Source organism: Botryllus schlosseri, chromosome 2 (assembly GCF_051294905.1).
Source record: "Botryllus schlosseri isolate E-star chromosome 2, Bs_hap1, whole genome shotgun sequence".
NCBI lineage: Eukaryota > Metazoa > Chordata > Ascidiacea > Stolidobranchia > Styelidae > Botryllus > Botryllus schlosseri.
Window position 1 is genome coordinate 9,458,902 of NC_137237.1, and position 20,536 is coordinate 9,479,437.

The following is a 20,536-nucleotide window of genomic DNA, read 5'->3' on the forward strand; positions in this document are numbered from 1 at the left end:
CGTATTCTAATGCCCATTTAATATGTGGTTTGATTGTTGCTTCATCTGACTTATTATTAGAAGTTGAAATTCTTTCACAAAGCATGCTGCGCCAAGTGTCACATTTATGCTGCGTTGTTGAAGTGTAAATACATGTGTTTTGCCCTTTTTGTGATTTGTATGATTGAGATTGCAGCAATGTAGGGTACTAAACCGACGTGAGCGTTAAATATAGTATCAAGAAAAATTCCGGCCCACCAAAAAGTTGTGCATTCGGAATTTGGCCCGCGACTAGCAAAAGGTTGCCGACCCCTGTTCTAGTTGATAAAATATCTTTCGGTGGCTAGGAGCGTATAATTTCAGTACTCGAAAAAATCGTCTTTTACTACTCGACTCAAACCATTAAAATAATTACTCGATTCAGATTCGAGTACTCGAATTATTGTGACCAACCCTAATCACAGTTCGAGTATAGATTTCGAACCTCCGTAGGCTAGTAATTCATAGCTCGAGCATAGCAATTTACAACGCTACGTTGTAAATTGCTATGGTTCAAGATTGAGAAACTTTATATGACGTTGCCGCCAACTAGTGATATCTATTGTTACAAACCGACAACGCTTGCGGAATTTGATCAGGGCAAAGAAAGAAAGAAAGAAAGAATAAAAAATTAAATGGAATTATTATTTTGAAACTTCACGATGTTTGACAGGACAAATATGGTATCACGCACGCACGCTGTCATTCGTTATTTTTTTAATAGCTGCACATTAGTAGCGTTGGTTTGACTTGTCACCGACTATCACCGACTATGTGACAATTCAAAATTTATTTTGCAATATTCACTCGCTGTCTCAGTTCAATTTAATTCGTCCAGCATTTGGTTTAGAACTTGATCGCACGGAGAGTTAGGAAGATAGTTTTGGAAGTTGAGACTTTGGAGACGAATCAAATCAGCTGATGGGTTTACGGTTGAATGATTTGACGTAATAACTATTGTGGACACTTTATGCTAAATGTCGGCGGATCGCGACCATTCATAACAAAGGACCGCTGTTCTATCTCCAGTGCAATTCTGCACAAGTATTGGTGATAGCTTGCCGGCTTTTGGATTATGATGGTGTCAGGCTTGTCTTTCGATAGTCTTTGACATGTTATCCGAAACTTGTGTGTTGCTGACCGTAAGCTGCAGTGTAGGTTCACATCAATTTCACCTCGGCGCTTCGTTTTGACACCTTCCGTTTGTTTCCAATATAGACCAGTGTTAAGATTATGTAAATTGATAAAAAAATCTAATAAATCAATCTATTGAATATTAAAATTAACGAAAACCGCACATGTATTGGTATCAGTATCAGTGACCCAGTACTTGGGTAGTTAACAGTTAACAGTGTTACTGATGCAGTAATCTATATTTTTGATAGATATTGAACCAAAGTGAAGCATGTTATGCTAGTGGTGTAAGTAAAAGACCTTTGTGCTGCTACGATGGAATTATTTTAGCTGTATGAATGTTGAAATCATTTCGTCAAAGACGTTTGAGACGAGTTCGCAGCCAAGCTCGCACGCCAACTTCCTGTGAAAAGAAAGAAAGCGACTCTCAGGGCAAGTTTGAACACACATTCACTCGTAAGCAAAATCACTGGACTTTAGGTGATTCTGAGTTAGAAGATAGCGACATGCCTGCAGTTGCTCAAATTCTTGAGGTAATTTCTGATGATTTTCCTCCAATTCCAATCAGTGTGTATTTTACTTTGCATTGTTGGCAATAAATTTGTGATTTCAGCAGCATATATTCTACTATGGACATCTCCGTGTCTTTCAATTAAAAATGGAAATTGCATGACCTAGTGGTAGCAACAGATGAAGTAAAACGTTTCACTGCTGACATGATTATGAACAATCTATTGCAAATTATGTGATATGCCAGTTGATTATGGCATAAAACTTTTCTCACCAATCTCAAAGCATAGCACTACGCCATTCAGTCATAAACTCTTTATTATGATTCATTAAATTTTGCCTGATATATTTCAGCTCAACTGCAAACATGTGTGCATGTCTACAGGCATGTGCCCTCAACATTTAACACCCCAGATCAGAGCTGCTAACATAACACACTTACTTCTCAAAAGTAATCGTAACATGAACAACGTTGCTAGCTACTATGACTCTTACTACGACTTCCAATGCAAGCTATACTTGAATATTTCTGCCCAAATTGTGAGTCAGGAACATTTTGTTATGACTGTGACTCCTAAGCAGCCAAAAATGTCCTTCCTTAGCATAGGGTTACCATATTTTGGAAATCTGAAAAGAGGACATTTTTTTCAAAAATTTGAGTTCTGTAACACCGGAGGCACATCCTGAAGAAATGGTAAAAAAAGCTCAACTTTCCGGCCCAGCTCGCGAAATAGCCGCCGGAGCGTTACTTCAGTGCTGATTTACTGTATCTCGCTCCAATTTCACTCTATATTTCAACAAAATTCTAAAAAAAGAGGAAAAATCTCAAAAAAGAGGACATTTGGGCATCCTCCGAGGACACTTTATCATCTTAAAAGAGGACGTATGGTAACCCTATACCTTAGCATCAGCTCGATCCATGATCTGTCTTCGTAAGAAAAATATAGCATTCGTATCGTATTGTATTTACTAAACTGTATCAAATGATGGATTGCATAATGCCACAAAAAAGTCACTCACAAAACATCCACGGTATCCTTGTGGAATTACATCGCTCTTGAGATGAAGCTTGCGTGCGTTGTGATGATTTCATTAAACTATCTTATTTTCATGAATGATAGGCATAGTTTTCATTTGTTCTACCCATTGTGTTTTACTTCTTAGTAGGCCTACTACTTGATGCAACAAATTCACAGAAATCCAATCCAAAATCTCTTTTACATGCCTACAAGGAAGCACAGACGGTCAATTGAATCAATTTCTCGGTAAATTTTTAGCGATTGGAAATACTGCCTGGATATGACGCGTACACTGTCGTCGGGTAGTCAAGCATGCATTATATTGTCAGTGGACATCGAATTGGTAATTGAGCTGTGACAGTGTGACATTGCCTCTATAAGACATGTTGTACCAGGCTCAGTTGTAACTGGATGGGATTGTGTATTATAGGTGCTTGTTGTGGTAATGATTAGACTTGTATCTAGCGCTATCTGGAAAGTTTTACTGTAATGTCTGACATTTCAGGGTATGAGGGATACAGACAACTCCTTGATCAACAGGAAACTCCCTAGGGAACTGTTACTCAAGATATTCTCATTTTTGGATATAGTTACACTGTGTAGATGTGCACAGGTGAGTGAAGTGTATCTTTCTAGAGGTGGAGACACACTGCGCTTGAATTACATATGGTATAAGCTGATGCCCATTTCATATGGTAACTTGAATTTTCATTTGATATGTCCTACTTTGAAGAATGTAGATAGCATAGTTTGAAACCTAAAACTGACCTAAATACGGTCTTCATAGTATTAAACCATCTACGATTATGCGTTGAAACCAAATAACCGATTTCTCTGGAGACTTGTGTAAGGAATGAGAGTTGTCATAGAAAGTTAATTGTAACAATCCTGTAGGAGTTGATGCGCAAATTTTATGCCATCATTTACGTACTCATTTCTGGAGTAACTTGCTGTTGAGCCGCAGTATTGATTTGGATTTTACTTGTACCGTCATGAAGAAATATGCCACTAGTACAGAAATAACCTAGTTGAGATTGACTTGCTATAATCGCTATGATGATAGTCTTGACGTGGAGTACGAAAATCATGGATCTATAATACCTATAATTATATTGCAATTCTGTCGTCACTCGTTATTATTCTAATTTATCCTGAATATTTCATTGTGTGAAATCTTACAAGTGCCTATTGCTCTATTGATTAATTGATATGCACTTATGATTAGAAATGACGGCACAGTTTGCTCTGCTCTACTCCATCTCTACTTCAACCAATGGATTCTTATGGTTATGACGATTGTAATGTTTGTGATTTATGGTAATATATTCTGCCACTACTATCTCGCTACCGTAATCATTTTTCATTGCTTTGGAACACAAGATATCGTTGAGAAGAACTTATTTTTTACCCGCAAAGGCATTCCTTTGCTTGCAATATTGCTGTTACTATGACACATTGGGCTGACAAAACCAATGGTAAATATACTGCTACCGCATTCCTTACATTTTGGTATTGGCCAATTGAAAAACAGCATTGCTCCCACTCAATTCCTAGATTCGCCGGTGCTGTTCGCACTAGTTCATTATATGATAACTGAAAAACTTATGCAGAAAAGTCAGACTGAGTTACGGTACTACTATATGTGTCAGGTATGCACAGGACCTGGTGATCGTAGTCTTTTAACATCACTACGGTTGTTTGGTCTATGTTTGCTTCACTCTGTTCTTGACGTGACAAATTGTGCGAGGGAAAAATAGGAAAAGTTATTAGTACGGTATGTATAGGATAAAAAGTACACTTCCTTACGCTTTGATGAATCCATATTTGATTTATTGCAAGTCATCAGGCCACTGGTACAGTGAACTGTGCTTGAAAAGTGGACGCCATATTCCAAGCCTTCCACCTTCGATTAAAGTGCAATGAATAGCCTACAGATTATCAACTCATGTTCAAGTTCTTCATTCAACTTGCCAATTTCTACTGTTGTTTCAGGTTTCGAAGTCGTGGAATCAACTCGCGTTAGACGGTAGCAATTGGCAGTCGGTTGATTTATTCAGCTTTCAAACAGATGTAGAGGTGATAATGAAATTGAGTCGTTTCCTGGTTTACTTTTCAACTCGCATGCACGTGCTACCGTGGTACCGTCATTTGTTGTAACAGCGCAATAACAAATCTAGGATGTTTCGCAGTATGATCAACAATTGATCGAATCTTTTTCATCCTTGTTACCTTCGACAAACCTGACGTTTCTGGTAACCGAATTATTAAGACGTATCTATATGGAATAAATTAGGTCGCATATCTTGCAGATGTTATTCGAATGTTATACCTAGAAGATTCTGTATGGTATTTTGCTTCGAGGTGTTGATGAATGCTACTAATTTTGTGATTGATGAAAAATGGAAAATTTGCCAGCCATACACGAAGTAGAATCTTTGTCTTGAAGTGTCGCATCAAATAAGTCCGATCTGCTGTGCATAAAAAGTGGCAAAACATATTCGGCACATAAAGTTGCTTGTATATAAATCATGAGAAATTGGGCTACTTCATACAGTTTTGGAGTTTAAGCCAAACATAGTTTGCATAACTTCAGATGACTTGGATTTTTTAAATACCCGAATCGGTATAGGCCTATGATGAAATGATCCAACAAATATAAATCGAGGTTGCCGAATCTGTGTACGCCTAATACTGCTAGTAAGCAAACTGAGATTGTTTCCCGCTCCCGTTCTAAACTATTTGATGAATGTTGTCATTTTGACTGTTAATTCATACGTGATTTTGTTTCAGAGTAAAGTCATAGAAAATCTATCGAAGCGGTGTGGTGGATTTTTGAAGAAATTATCATTGAAAGGGTGCATGAATATCGACGATAGGACGTTGCAAATTTTTTCGCAACATTGTCAAAACCTCAGCAAACTGGTCTTAGATAAATGTACGCAAATTTCAGACAAGTAAGTGTCTTACAACATCTTTTGTCAGAAAACAGAGCATTCGTTTGTGCTAAAATTCTAGTCAAGTCTTTTTGTTGTCGAGGCTTGTTGAATGTTTTTAAGGCTTTAGTGTATTAGAACTAGGTAATAATTATCTTCGTGATGCTTACACACCAAATGACGTGGCTATGTAACAGTACTGATCGCAGTTAGACAACTAGAAAAATTTCAGTTTTTCCGAATTAGACGAAAATTAGCGATAGAGCCATACAGTTTTTTTCAAATAGGTTTGGAATTAGAATTATAGCTACAGTTTTATTCCAAATTAGATTACTGAATCTACGAAAACTTGTGAATTGAATCAAGCGGACTACGTACATTCCATATCGTATCAGTTTCCATTTTCATAAGCATGAATATGGCTCGACTCATAGTTAGAGCAGTCAAATGTCTTGAGATTCCGTGAGGTGCTGCCGTTTTGTAAGTCAATTCCAAATGATGTAGGCTTTCAGAATTGATAGCTGACAATGACATGTAATGTGCAGCTTACAAGCAAGCTGTAATACTTGATGGGGGTGATGGTAATTTGGGCTTCGAAAGTGCCCAAACATGGGTGGTGAACTTGTATTGAATATCATAACTTACTTCAAGCTGATTCAATATCCATTAGGAGATGGGAGTGCTCTATGATGCACCAAATGGTGGACCTTGTTATTTTTGCCCTTCAGCACCAGGCGTTGAGAACCCATACCGTGTTAACCCTAACACGCCTTTATTCTGTATTATGATTGGTGTCCGTTACAGTCACACTTGGTCCTATGATGTGAAGGGAAGTGTCACAACAATTGTGGATTTACGGCATCATTTTATCAGCTCGTTCTCTGTATTGACTGCACTTTTTTCGTTTGCAGAACGCTATTAAGTTTGAGCGAGAATTGCCCGTTGCTGAAAGCGTTGCATACCAGTTCGTGTCTCCACGTTAGCGATGCTGGCTTGAAATTTTTAGGGTAAGTCTAGTTGCAAAGTGGGACTCTGTCAAATTAGGTATTCAAATGTCAGCTCAATTCAGCTAGACTTTGCAATCTACAAAAATGCGAAATTACCTCTGCTTTTGCTACAGTAGCTTGACGTTTTGTTGATGTAAATTCCTCTTTCCAAACAAGGTTCACTCTGTAATAATGTGCATGTTTTGCTTTACTATTAACATATGCCCATACCATGTCTGCCTTGAACAAATATGTAATGAAGTTTTAAATGAAAAAAACAAAAACATTTTTGGCTAATGCATATATATGCAGATTTCAGATTGGATTCAATCCTCGAAGTTATAGGAGAGGGCACTTGTCGATATTTATTGATTATAATCAATCACTAAGGTACCTGGTAGTGCTGATTGGTGATTGCAAAATAGAAATTCTTCTCAGTATCGCTAGTGATTGAATAGCCTATACGGTATCAATGTATCAGATGAAATATGACATTGCAACTCACAGTATTGGCTAAAATAGTGCATCTGAGTGCGGCAACAAATCTGCCGCAGATTGATTTCAGAGATGTCACGAAGAAATGGACCCTTGATAGTTTGCATATCACTACTCTGCTTTCTAATATGACTCATCATTGTTGCTATATCGTTTCAATCTGTCATTTTCACAATCATTTGAGCTTTGCTTTGCATACTGGTTGAATATTACCTGGTATTGATGCTTCCATGTTTGAGTTTGTGATATTGGTTATTCAGCGCATGGCACATATGTTATTCAATAGTGCCAGAGTTCTGAAATATGTTATAATATTATAAAACATGAAGGTATAAATTTCTTTTGACTGCAAGCAGGCTCAAGCGAACCTTGTAGCCAAAGTTCGATAAAGAAAATAGAGTGATACCAGTACTGTATTGTCATAATATTGAGAGGTCTCCATTGTTATTCCTTGCTTCATGATGCAATGTGCCAGCATAGCATTTTTGCAGCACCAGCCGGTCGTAATCGTCTGTAATCCATAATGAAACCATTCATAATCTCAAATATTTTATGAATGATATAATTGCATGATGAAACTGCCTGAAGATACATCCAAAATTGTATAAGTGTCCGGATGCATTAAAGTGATGGATGTTTAATAAAATCTTTACTGCATATTTTAGGTTTAGGATGGTATTTTAGTTATCATTTGACAATTCCAAGATCTTTGTTCTTATCGCGCCGGAGTAATTGAATTTGAATAGGAAAATTTGCTCCATGTTTTGGATAAGCCACCAAAATGTTTCAATCCCGATAAACTTATGCAGGGAAGATGGAATGGATTATATTTAATAGGCAACCACTCCCAACCAGTATATAAGAATAGAAAAAGTTATTACTATTGATTGGCAATCAAAAAAGGAATTTATTAAATTTTAATACCCTCGGTTGTATACCCTGAGGTAGAAAATCGATTAGTGAGAATGTGAGATGATAGTTACACGCAAAGTTTCCAAATCAAATCTACTTCGTTTTGGCTGGTTGCAACTTGATGCTGATGGCGCTAAGCGAAATTGAGTAGGCCACCTGAGTGATTCGATTACCGGTATCACTCTTTATGACATCATGAGAGTAATGTTGGATTATCCGGATAACGGTTAACCGGTTAACCGCAGGTATTTTATTATCTGATAACCGGATATAAATCTGCCGGTTAACCATATAAAAAAGAATTGTTGCTAATGCGTTTTACACTTTTTAGTAGGCTCCAATAAGTCGTATTCAGTATTGTGCGCGGCCTATTAGCGAGAAGCGTGTTGCCAATTAGCGAGGTGCGTCTGTGCACATTGCACAATGTAACGCCACGCGATCTCCTGCTGAGAAGATCGTTGAATTACGTCATTGATTACCGCACGCTCGGCTATCGTCTCTGGCCTGATTTACCGTGTCTTCAACAAGCCTAAGTTCCGCTGGAGTGAAGAATCGCATCTGCAATAGGCCGTGTGTAGTGTGCACACTATTCCATCGCTGGCCTGCACAATCGCATCTGCATTGGCTTGGTGCTCACGATATTATCGCTGACTTACACAATCGCATCTGCAATAGGCCTACGACGAATATCATCGCTGGCCTAACCATCGCGTCTGGGACGTAGCATGCGTTGGCTCCTATCTCTCGATGGCTTGGTGACGATATGCCATTAAGTGTATTCTGATTAGTGATTCTCGGAGTGACACCGTGAAACTGAATGACATCGAATGTTCGCAAACATGTGCGGTGCGTGCGAGCAAGCGTAATTGATTTCCGCTGATAATCAATTCGAAAAAAATCGAAACCCCCTCATTTTATTTCAACCCCCCCCTAAATTTTCGGCTGGCTACGTGCCTGATCACGTGGATTAGAGCGAGGTATCATGTCGGCATCAATTCCAGTATCAGCTACTCGTCCTTCTGGTACTCCAAACTTAAACAGAAGAATGTTCAAAAGGAATGTAAAGTCGATGAAGTTTCCGGGAAACGACCTGCCAACTTTTAGACTCTCTGCGAAGTGCTGCTTACTATTCAGCCCACTTCTGTGGAAGCTGAAAGAGCACTCAATGCACGTGGACTCTTTGTTACAAAATTCCGGTCCCGGCTTCAGGATGCCGCAATTGATGCATTGTGCTTTATTAGGAGGAACATTAAATTTGCGTGGTTTTTCTCGTATTCGCTCGTACTACGCGTGTAGGTAATAGGTATAGGTACTCTACAATGACACTGTGTAATGATTTTGCGATCCGTTTTTTCATGCAGACCTCATGAAATCGATTGTCTCACTTAGCAGTTAATATCCGGTTAACCGGTTAGATAAATTCCAAATATCCGGATATATCCGTTATCCGGATAGTGAAAATTATTGGTATCCGAACTAACCCTACATGAGGGTGTGGATGATGCGGAAAATTTGAATATGTACATTATATGCGACCAATAAGAAAATAATTCCTGCTGCACACCACAAAGATAATTTTGTATTTTTTAGACCATTGATTCTCAAACTATTTTAGTCTCGCTCCCTTGATGATAGGGTAAATTTTCGCCCCCCCCTTGTGATAAAAAATAGTAGAAAGATCAACCAGAATGTATGCAAGCCCAACGCATAGTTTGATGGCATGGAAGGTTATGACTGTTGACCGACCTCTCAAATATGAAATTCGGCCACACACAGAGCGATAATTCAGACTCGGACAACTAGATAGTTCTAGTTGTCTAATTTCACTAAATTAGAGCGAAATGCCAGTAATCTAATTCTTATCTAATTTGTGAAATGTTTCCGGGCTCTAATTCTAATCTAGCTCGGTAAATATTTCATACTCTGTTCAATTGCTTGACAGACTGACAATAAAATCATAAGCTATACCATAACTACACGCATTCACGAGTTACTTCTTATTTAGAGACATTTTTGGGTTGGTGCAATAAGGTCCATAATCTGTCACAATCTAGCATCGGTGTATGCATGGGACAACACAACTATGTCATTTCAAATCGTAATATAATGAGGAGTAATAATTAATACTCTATTTGGATTCAAAGTGATCAAGTCATTGTGCCCAGCCTTACATACTTATAATATTCCAGTAAAGTTTTGCCATATGGTCCTATTTCCTGGACGCTGTTATGCTCTGAATTCAATCTGAACCCGATTACAGCGATTGTAGTTATCCCATTATCTTGTTTCTTCCATCCAGGGAGCGCTGCCATAAGTTAGAAGTTCTCGACATAGCCTGGTGCGACGAGGTCACTGACGACGGGGTGGGACATATCGCAAAGAATTGCCCCAATTTAAAGGAACTTATTTTGGTTGGTGTCACGGAGGTAAGATATGTGTTTTTGCGCCTCTGCGCACTTCTCCTACGTTTTCCGAATATTTTTGTTGCCGAGACGCACCTCTCTTCGATATGCTGTGAGTTGTTGAAATTTCTAAAATGACTTTTGAATTCTCATCGTTTCAGATATCTGATGCGACTCTGGAAGCTCTGTCGCAGCACTGTCGCGGTCTACGGGTGCTGAATGTGCAAAAGTGCTCGGTAAGTGCCGAAGCCTATGCCATTTCAATTCCACTTGCCTTATCGTCATCATTTTATTAAAATTTTTTTCAAATCAACACAACTAGTCTAAAGGGTTAATGCACTTGATAGCGCTACGGCAGGGGCGGGCAACTTCTCCATCCGGCGGGCCGGATAGGGAACATGAACATGAGGCGGGTCGGATTCCTGAATTTTTCATGAGTTTAGGGAAAATCCCCTCGTGGGAACGCGTCACAGATCCGTCCATCCTACCCTGCACTACCCTTTGTACGTACAATTCAGAGACGCACACATTCATGCAGTTGCGAACTATATCTGGATACGTCGACCGATTCACGGGCCAGCCCAAGTAGGGGATATGAATGTGATCAAAAATCATAATATATTTGGCCGTGCGAAAATGTCTTGCATAAATGAATGAATTTGATCAATGATATTGGTGAGTGTATGAGCAAGTGGTTTCTTCAAAAATCTACGACACGTATAATTATAATTTTGAACATTGATCATGGCATAAGAATATTCATTCATGAGCTTATCACAGATTATTCACTTCGAGCGGGTTCATTCTTATTAATTACTAAAAACTCCTGCAACCCAACGGCCATTCTAGTGTATCTATGATACTGTATTCTCATGATCAAGACACGCACGTAGAGACACTAAATCGTGCGTAGCGAGCGAATTTATTTTTAGTTGTAATCCATCTGTCCGAAAATATGCCACTATCCATGGCCCCCATTCGCCCATGGCCCCCATTCGCCCATGGCATACGTCAATGCGGTGAACATCAGTTGTATTGGAACGTCGCTTTGTGTTGCTAATGTCCATGCTCGAAAATGTTTGCGCCTAATTGCCTGTAGACTGCGACGTTGGCCTCATCATCACGTAAAACCGCAAACTGTCGGCGGGCCGCACAAAATCCCGTCGTATGTTGCCCGCCCCTGTGCTACGGGCATATAGTTAGCAATTTACCTTGCCTGTGACCATTATATCAGTCCGTGATTAGTATAGTTTCGCTGATGAATACGACACAGTTTCCACTTGACGAAAAGTAAAAGCAAGTGGCTTGACTTGTTGAACCGGATACAGCTCAAAAACAAAATCACAACTAGTAAGGAAACATGGGTTTAACATTTCAGAAAATTAAATTTAGTTTCCAGCTTGTAGCCCATGCTCGAATCTACCAAATTATGTGGGCTCGGTAAAAGTTTATTTCAAATCAGAAGCACTGGTGCTATTTTCTTGAAGGAATACGCTTCATCTTTTCTGTGATATCGACAAATTATTTCCTGGAAGTCACTTGTTCGAACAACTGTGGTTACTTTGTAAACCGATCGAGAGCCGATGTTCGAAAAGGTTTTCCATGTCGTAACAGCGTCAACGTCAAACTTGAAGTGGACTTTGATATGCTTTCTAATCCATAACCTGTCATAATTATCGCCTTGCGTCTGAAGTCATACATATTTTATCGCGATCGACTCTTCCAGGCTATCACCGACGACGGCATTCATCTGATCTGCCAAGGCTGTCGCGAACTGGTGTCCGTGAATTTGTCGGACATACCGAACCTCCGTGATTATTCCCTGCGATCTCTCTCTCAGCATTGCACCAAACTTCAAACGCTGCAAGTCGCGCATTGCTCGCAGCTCAGCGACGACGGTTTTGTGACGCTAGCTCAGGTCGGTGTCTTGATGTTTAGATGATATTTGTACTTGGGATGGTGAGAACATTCGGTTGCATTTGTGTTTGGTATGGGAACCTCGTTGATTTAGAGAAGGACTTCCTAACCTTTTCTTTATTGCGGACCAGAAAATATTTTGATGCGGTTGCCTGGACCCTCCAACCGTGAAATCTAGGAAGCTGACGACTCAGAAAACAGCTCATCACTCTCGCCCAGCCCTCGTCACAGCCTGATTATCAGTTGGAGAGCAATTATTTTTGTTCTTACAGTCTGTGTGGCTGTTGTGACTTGTGATGGGCTCTTAAAACAAGAGGAAATAAGGACGCAAGTCAAAAATCAGGACATATCTTATAAATAAGGACAATGTAGTTATATAGTTGTAGTTTCAACATTGGCCTTTCATGGACCCCTTAAAACTAGTCCCAAGGGGTCCCATGGACCCCAGTTTAAGAACACCTGATATAGAGACAAGCATTCCAAACGAACCCTGGCGGGTTCTACACTGTGAACGTTTTTGTTGTGAAACAATAGAATTTTGTGGATCTTAACAACCGCGGTTGCATTTCTTTGAACTATAATTCAATGCAAAAACTGAAATTTTGAATCGTGAAAAAATCTACTGATTCCCCGAAATTTTGTTTGAAGCAAGACGTCATTCCGATTACGAGTGCTAAAATCAGTCGTTTCTGTCGTTGCTACATGCTTGGCAGATCTAGCTATTGCCGATCAAACCGCAGATGGTTGGGTCTGTGCTGCAAGATTACTCAAGGGCTCTGAAGATTCTCTAAGCAGTCCTTCAATAGTGGGTTGGAATATAGAGGCCCTTGTGCGCCAAACTCGAACCTATCGAGGATTTTGCCATTGAATTGTAAGATTCTATTTGGTACGACATTTCGCATCCGTCCAACTCATCATCGACATCTTACGAATGCCACCAAGCATTATCTGATAGATTACTGCTATACTATACACCAACAATATATTATACTGACATCGGCAGAACTTCAAGCGCTAGTAAATACTCCATTCTTATCACACAACATGGTTAAATAACAGAAATTCAATAATGATTCCAATCAGCAGAGGCAAAACTGCAATATATATCGCTATGACTAAGCAAAGCATACATATAGGTATGTACTCTATGTCCATTTGAACATAGGCTACAATTCTTAGATGGATGTGGGAAGGGGAGTTAACAAAGCTCAAGCGTCCCACCTTCTAATCTGGATTAAACTAATGCGGCATGGTCTTATTTCTGAATGTGACAGTGAAATGATGTAATTATGTCTAAAACAGCTGCTGCTTACCTCAATTACTGTATACATTTATAGCTTAAGGCTTATGGAAAGGTAGTATTTGGAATGAGCATCGTGACGGAATATGACGTCATAGGTTCATGTTCACGTAATTGTGTTTATGCAGGCCAGAGTTCAGGGGTTTGTGCCATCTCTGATTTGTACCTTGGCAATTTGTTTGCTTAACATCAAGAGCACTCTTCAAATCTTCTAATTAATGTGTTGCAAGTACGTCTATGAAACGTTGAAATTTGGTCGGCACTTTTTATGATGTGCATGTGCAAAGTGCATACTGATGATAATAGCCTGCTCAATGCCACATTATCTTCCGCAGATAGTACTTTTACACTGCTAAAGAGCAATTCAAGGTTATTACTCCATTTTCGAAGCTTGGAGAGTGCTATAGCGAAAGTGTAGTACTAGTGTTTCAGGCGGTTATCTCCCGACATGACATAATATCGTTTTGACAATATAATAGAAATATTTTCACGTTTATTCAAACCCTCTTTGTTCGGTTGTATTCTATTTCTCCTAAACGACTGCTTCATGCCAATGAAATTTGTTCTTTTCAGAAATGTGAAGACTTGCGACGGATGGACCTCGAAGACTGCATCCTAGTATCAAATATTACATTAAGAACACTTGCCAGGCACTGCCCTCACCTTTCCGAATTGGTAAGTTACTGACCAAGGTGGACGGTGCATGGTAATCGAGTAGATATAAATTTAAAACTCAATTACAAGTAGAAGAAGTGATTTCCTAGACCTGTGTAAACTACTTGCTATTGAAATCCGACATGGTCACAGGTCAAAAACTGTGCAGTGTTCACCTTTTCATAGCCACATCGTCATAACATTTTGAGAATATTATATGCTCTGTGTACTGACTGCAGCAAATAGTATTGAACATAAACATCGTGCCACCTCACAAACCTAGCATTTTCCGGGCCTTATCGTTGGCTAGTTATTTGAACTGATTTTTTAAATATTTCAACACATTTCAACTAAATCATTTTCGCAGACATTGTCTCATTGCGAACTAATAACGGACGACGGCATACGTGAACTCGGACTAGGAGACTGCGCCACGGAAAACTTGCGGATTATCGAACTCGATAACTGCCCGTTGATCACCGATCTGAGCCTTGACAACTTGGTTACTTGCCAGGTAACGGACTCTTCCTGCCGTGTATTTTTTCGCGGATATCAATTTTATTTGTTATTATGCGAATTGATGCTATGTAAGATAAAGCAGGATGAATGAGATATCTCAAGTATTTCGTTATCGGTATTTAAGTTACTTTTAACTTTACTTAGCATCCAGCTTCTTAATCTGTAGGTCGTGGGTTCAATCCCCAACCCAGTCAGACCTGATACTCGACTGTATAACAACATTGTATAGCATAGAGCAGTGATTCTCAACCGGGGGTCCGCGGACTCCTGGGGGTTTGCGAAGCATTTTCAGAGGGTCCGCGAAACCATTAAATTTACAAAATGACTGATAACCAATTTGTGACTTTTTTAAATTAGGGATATCACGAAGCAGTTTCGCTTCAAAATTGCTAATGATTCAGTAAGCACATCAACAGAATGGCCAAATGAGATTAAAAATCCTACTTTGCAAACTCATTTTTACTGCCAATAGCCTACTGATACAAACACATTGCTGTTAAAAGATGTTTAGTTGAGTTTGTTGGAAATGGTTTTTCTAGTCTGTCTTGAAAAAGTGATTACAACCTCATTACAGAATCCATTTTCTTCTGTTACATGCATAACCACTATTCCAGAATATCTTGAAGATGAGCTGCTATATGAAAATAACTATCTGGACTAGATACCTTCATTGAAAAATCTGTTTCTCAGTTTTGGTGCCATATTTGTTGCGACTGTGCTCAAAGGTGTTGTCGGAAACGTCAGCCGTTAATATTATACATTCGCCGCCACTGTACCTTTGTGGAAATAGATTTTTGGCACTTGTTCATATCAAATCGAACGTGTGAATTTTCATGACAGGACCAAATATTTCAAGACATAAGAAATTCAGCTGCAGTAGTCTGTTCGAAATAATGAAAGTCTACCCATATTTCTGCATATGGTATGATATTATTTTCAAGAACGGTCGTTTCGTTGCTGTTTATCACTAGCCTTGAGTTGGGGGGTAGGGTCCGCGAGGACAGAAAGGTCGAGAACCACTGGCATAGAGAGTAAAAGGGCGGTTCCTTCTCATCTCCATCGTCAAAGCATCTCGACTGCCTGCCGCCCAAGCGAACATGGTCAATTTACCAATCGTTTTTAGGGCCGTGTCAAGCTAGAATAGCAATTCTGGCGTTAAGTCCGGTAGCTAATTCCTGGTCTCATTATATCTTGCAGAATCTTGAGCGTATTGAACTTTACGATTGTCAATTGATTACAAGAGGTGGTATCAAGCGCCTTAAGGTAGGGGATGGTTTTGTGTTGATTTTTGGCGATTTCTAAGCGAAATGCCGTTTCGTGATATTTGAAATTCTGCATTCTTCGGTGATGTCTGACGGGCGGATTGCGCCTCTATGATCGCCTGTGTCTTGTGGCCGTTTTATTGAGCTGTGTTGCAACTCGCAATATCATTGAGACTGCATGGGTGTCGACCGATATTTTTCAATGCTATTTTAGGTCGCTTGTGTTTGACAATGTATTGCATTTACTATGTTTTGTATTTACCGCTCGACTAGAAAACCTTGTTATGCTTTTGTGCGGTGTGCATTTTTGAAAACTCTTGCTGTTGCCAATGAACAGCATATTCATGTTGAAATGAACCCGAATATTTTCAGCTGACACTGGTCAGGGTAATAGTCAGCGACTAGTAGAGAATTGGAAAGAACATTGTCTTATCACAAAATGAAGTCACCTGCATGAAATTTTCAATAATAGGGTGGAAGAGAGAACGCTCAAGCTTAGTGTACTATTTTTAGATGGTACACGAACTCCCGACAATTGTATATTGAAGTCCTGTATCCCCAAGAAGCACGATGTTTCTTGTTATTTTTCCAACTTGAGTTTTGAATATATTGAATATTGATCGGATTTACTGCTGTTATTGTTATCTTAATTAAACGCGAAAACTTCTAGCGACCTGAATGGATACTTGTCTTGAACAAATATCTGCTCGCATGCATTTGTCAATCCTTTAATTCTCTGAGCTTGTTTTCGGTGAGTGTATAATAATCTTTGCATTGTTTGCTTGCATGTATTTCATCTATTGATGGTATCAAATGGTGTTACATACTCGGTGGCTGATTGTTTGAATCTCTAACGTATTCATTGGATTCTCCGTGGTCCCCGGAACTGCCAAGTTAATTTAACTGTTAGGTGTCGGGTGGGATCTGATGTAAATTGCTGCACTCTTTTCGTTTATATCAGGGGTTTCCAACCTGGGGCTATAAGCCTTTTTCAGGGGGGGATTAAAAAATTTACTATCTCCTAGTCTACTCGACCATAACAAAAGAGATTATTTAAAATACTGTTTGGGCAATAAGATAGGCCTGCTTCTTCATCTTGACTGTACTTTCTTGGTTTTACAATGGCTGCCCTTGCTAAAAGAAGGAGGTATGATGAAAGTTTTCTTGAGCTTTGCAAAGCTATCGTGTTCATTGGGGGCATTTATATCATATCATTCTAACCCGGTTACTGTATAAACCAGTTTCAAAAGTTTTAAAAAAATTGGGGAGGGGGTGCTATTGATTTTTGACAATTTTCAAGAGGGCCTCTGTGTAAAAAAGGTTGGGAGCCCATGGTTTATATCATGATAATTTCATCGGTTGCGTCGTTACATCGCTGACGTTGGTTCTCTACGTTTTTATTTCATGTGCACGACCGGACCCTTCACGTCGGACACGAAACAAATTTCAACAATGATTGCACGCTCGTCTCGGTTACTCACACTTGATTTGTAACATGCATGAATGTCGCTGTATATTTTTTTGCCGATCGTAGAACAATCTGAAAAACGTCGATGTGAAAATTTACTTCACCCCGCCGACCCCGGTATCTGTACCTGACGCTGACCCGGTGGTGGAGGTTCAGCCCGAGTGGCCCGGCAACTGCTGCTGTTGCCGGGTTTCGTGAAGTCGTTTTGAGACATCTCAATTTCAAGCGAGATGACATTGTTTACTTCCCTTACGTTGAAGGCGCATTCTTGTATGCGTTGTTTGTAGTAACTTTCCCATATGCATCAGTTTGAAAACTTGTAAGGGATTTGTCCAATCGAGATTTTAGAAGTTTGTTTTGCACTGATTTCATGATTTTTCCACCTTTGATATCATTTCGATTGCGTCGAAACTCTGTTATTTTTGTTGCTGGAGCTAGATTCAAATATTCTTGCACTGTTGATTGAAATATGTTCGCTTAATCATATCATATGTGATTTGTATCGAAGTGAAACGCTTGCCATCCAGCAATGGTAGTAAATACATCAATGTTTGCGTGACTTGACCTTTATCACTCACATTAATGTTATTATATTGCATACCAATTTTATGGGTATTGGTCAGGATGGTTCAAATATACAAAAGATAGATGTGACTTGTGAGTCTAAATTCTGGCATGCTTCAATCCTCGCTTATAACTTGCAATGTGTATTGTGCATGTTCTGATTAATTTTAATGAAATTTGATAATGTATGACAATGACCTGGATGCGATAATCCACCATGGTGACATTAATTTAATGGCTTTGTCTTTCATAATTGCTTGAATGGCGCTCGTGCTGCTGATCATTTCATCGCCGTTGTTTTCTTTCTGCATACTGTGTGTAAATAATCATGCTGCTCTTTAACATATTTTGCGTTTGATGCAAGTGCGCGCTTCCATGTCTATCTTTTGTTTTACCGAACAATCACCAGTCTTTTATTGAATGTGCATTTGGCACGGCTGCTGTTTCGCGATACATTGCTGCGAAAGTCGAACATTTTTGCGCTGTGCTCTTCTCAGTTTAGTACGTTTTTTTGCCATTGATCGTTCTGTAACTCCGTTGCATCCTCAGAACCATCTGCCACGTCTTCGCGTCCACGCGTACTTTGCTCCGATATCTCCCCGCGAGTCGGTAGAAATTCGGCATCATCACGGCCGACGGAGAAGATACTGCCGATGCTGCACCATCTTGTGACGACTCGATGATTCGGAGTTGATATTACAGATTACAACTAGTGGCGTTATCGAAAATTGATTTTACGCATCGTATTGCGTTGCTACGCACTGATGTTGAGCTTTGTTTATGTATTTTGCGTGACGATGACACGATTCGAGTTTACCATTTTAAGTCTTGTGGCCTTACCAGGTCTTTTGCTTTCAATATTCCTGACGCGATTTGACTCGGGATCAAGTTTACAGTCTTGATTGTTCTCTGGGGCTATCATGTGCACTCTGTGATTACTGCCGATAAGACAGTTGGTTGAGTTTCCTTGCAATTTTGCGTGCGGAGTACTTGCTAAATTGTGCAAGCCCAGTATTTAGTTGTTTTCAAGCCTTTCATTGTACTCTTCTTTTATACTCCTTGTTAACTTCGCTGCATCGACTCAATCGTGATATCATTTTGTCTTTGGATGAAATAATGTAATGCAAGATAAGGCTTTGTTATCGTGTCCTTAATGTTACAACCGATTCGGACAATGAATTTTGAATAATGGAAGATTTTGTTTAGTGTCCTTGCTACTGCTATATTGAATGAATTCACTAGCAGGTTCACAAGCAGTTATTTAACCTTTTGTTGCATGACACATTTCTTGAAGCAATATTGTGCCATTCTTTGTTTCGAGCGGTCGCTCGTAACTACTATTATAATCTGGTACAAGCCTGTGATTCCACTTCGGTGAAGTTTGGGACGTCAATTATATTTTGACTTAGTTTTGATGTCCTTTGGCATTCTGATCAGTTTTACCTTGCTGCCACTGTTGAGCCCCGCAGTATTGTAGTGTCAAATTGCTACTTGGTTTGCCTCGAGTAGTAAACCATGCGTTACATATCTTCTGCGTTTGTTTTCGTGCACTGATATGATAGCCAGTGTATAACAGACTTTTGCTCTTGCACGGTAACTCCACAATTTAGATATAACTCGGTTTCAACTTGCAAGTTGGGTAGGATGCTTTAAATAATGAAAGACAACTACCGGATGGCTGGTGTAGCGATTAGTATGTAGCGCGACTCAATTCTCAAAGTCAAGACCTGAATGCAACTGTGAAATTATTAGATTTAAGGTTTCCTTAGTGTAGGTCACTATAGCTGAATCCCGTGTATTGCTGACTACCAAATATGCATCTAGGGGGATTGGGTTCGGTATAGCAAAGATCTAGACTATTATGACAGTTATCATACTGTCGGGAAACTTTCACAGCCCACAAGGGTCATTTCCTGTGTGCAGCGGCCTATATTGGTACCAGTATGTATTTGTTGACATTATGTTTACATGTGAGATGTGGCACACATCCAGTGGATTTGTATGTATCTATATTTGTCGGTAGTTTGTTGCTGTACTATTGGTAATCTGATTCCATGTGTCCTGTGAAGAATCTTTCCATTAATACAATGTTTACAGTTGTGGTATGGTAGATTGGATGCAGACTGGTGGGTAATTCTGACGCGAGCCAGTGGTGATGTCTGTCAGTCATTCAAGCGGATGTTATTAAATGCCCATTGACTTTGAGTTAGTTTTATGTTGCATTCATTCAGTTCTTCCAATTTCCATGTCTTAGTCTATATTTGAATTACTTGCTTCATAACTATCTCTGTATAGGTACTTCTTAGGTTTTGCGCAGTACAAATTTTCAGCACATACATACAGTGGTGTCGATTTCAAGGATCCTACTCCAGTTGATCTCGACTAGTAGATATTATGCTCGGAAATTTACTGAAAGTAACTGGAAGTTACGAATGATTAAAGG

The 20,536-nt window shown here is 39.4% G+C and overlaps 1 protein-coding gene across 4 annotated transcripts; it reads left to right on the plus strand.

Moving 5' to 3' along the window:
- The first annotated feature begins 1,031 nt into the window (after nt 1–1,031).
- Nucleotides 1,032–20,200, plus strand: LOC145433388 (uncharacterized). Of its 4 annotated transcripts, none has more exons than XM_080310478.1 (12): nt 1,032–1,685; nt 3,187–3,294; nt 4,674–4,757; nt 5,472–5,635; nt 6,526–6,621; nt 10,307–10,433; nt 10,571–10,645; nt 12,136–12,327; nt 14,200–14,301; nt 14,648–14,794; nt 15,997–16,062; nt 17,596–18,437. In XM_080310478.1, the coding sequence occupies exons 1-12, from the start codon at nt 1,491–1,493 to the stop codon at nt 17,725–17,727; spliced, it is 1,488 nt and encodes a 495-aa protein (XP_080166604.1). In that variant the 5' UTR covers nt 1,032–1,490; the 3' UTR covers nt 17,728–18,437. The 4 variants fall into 4 exon arrangements, with proteins under 4 accessions (XP_080166604.1, XP_080166607.1, XP_080166605.1 ...); XM_080310481.1 differs by having other exon boundaries at nt 1,032–1,608; XM_080310479.1 differs by lacking the exon at nt 17,596–18,437 and adding an exon at nt 18,643–20,200 and having other exon boundaries at nt 1,038–1,685.
- Nucleotides 20,201–20,536: the final 336 nt, after the last annotated feature.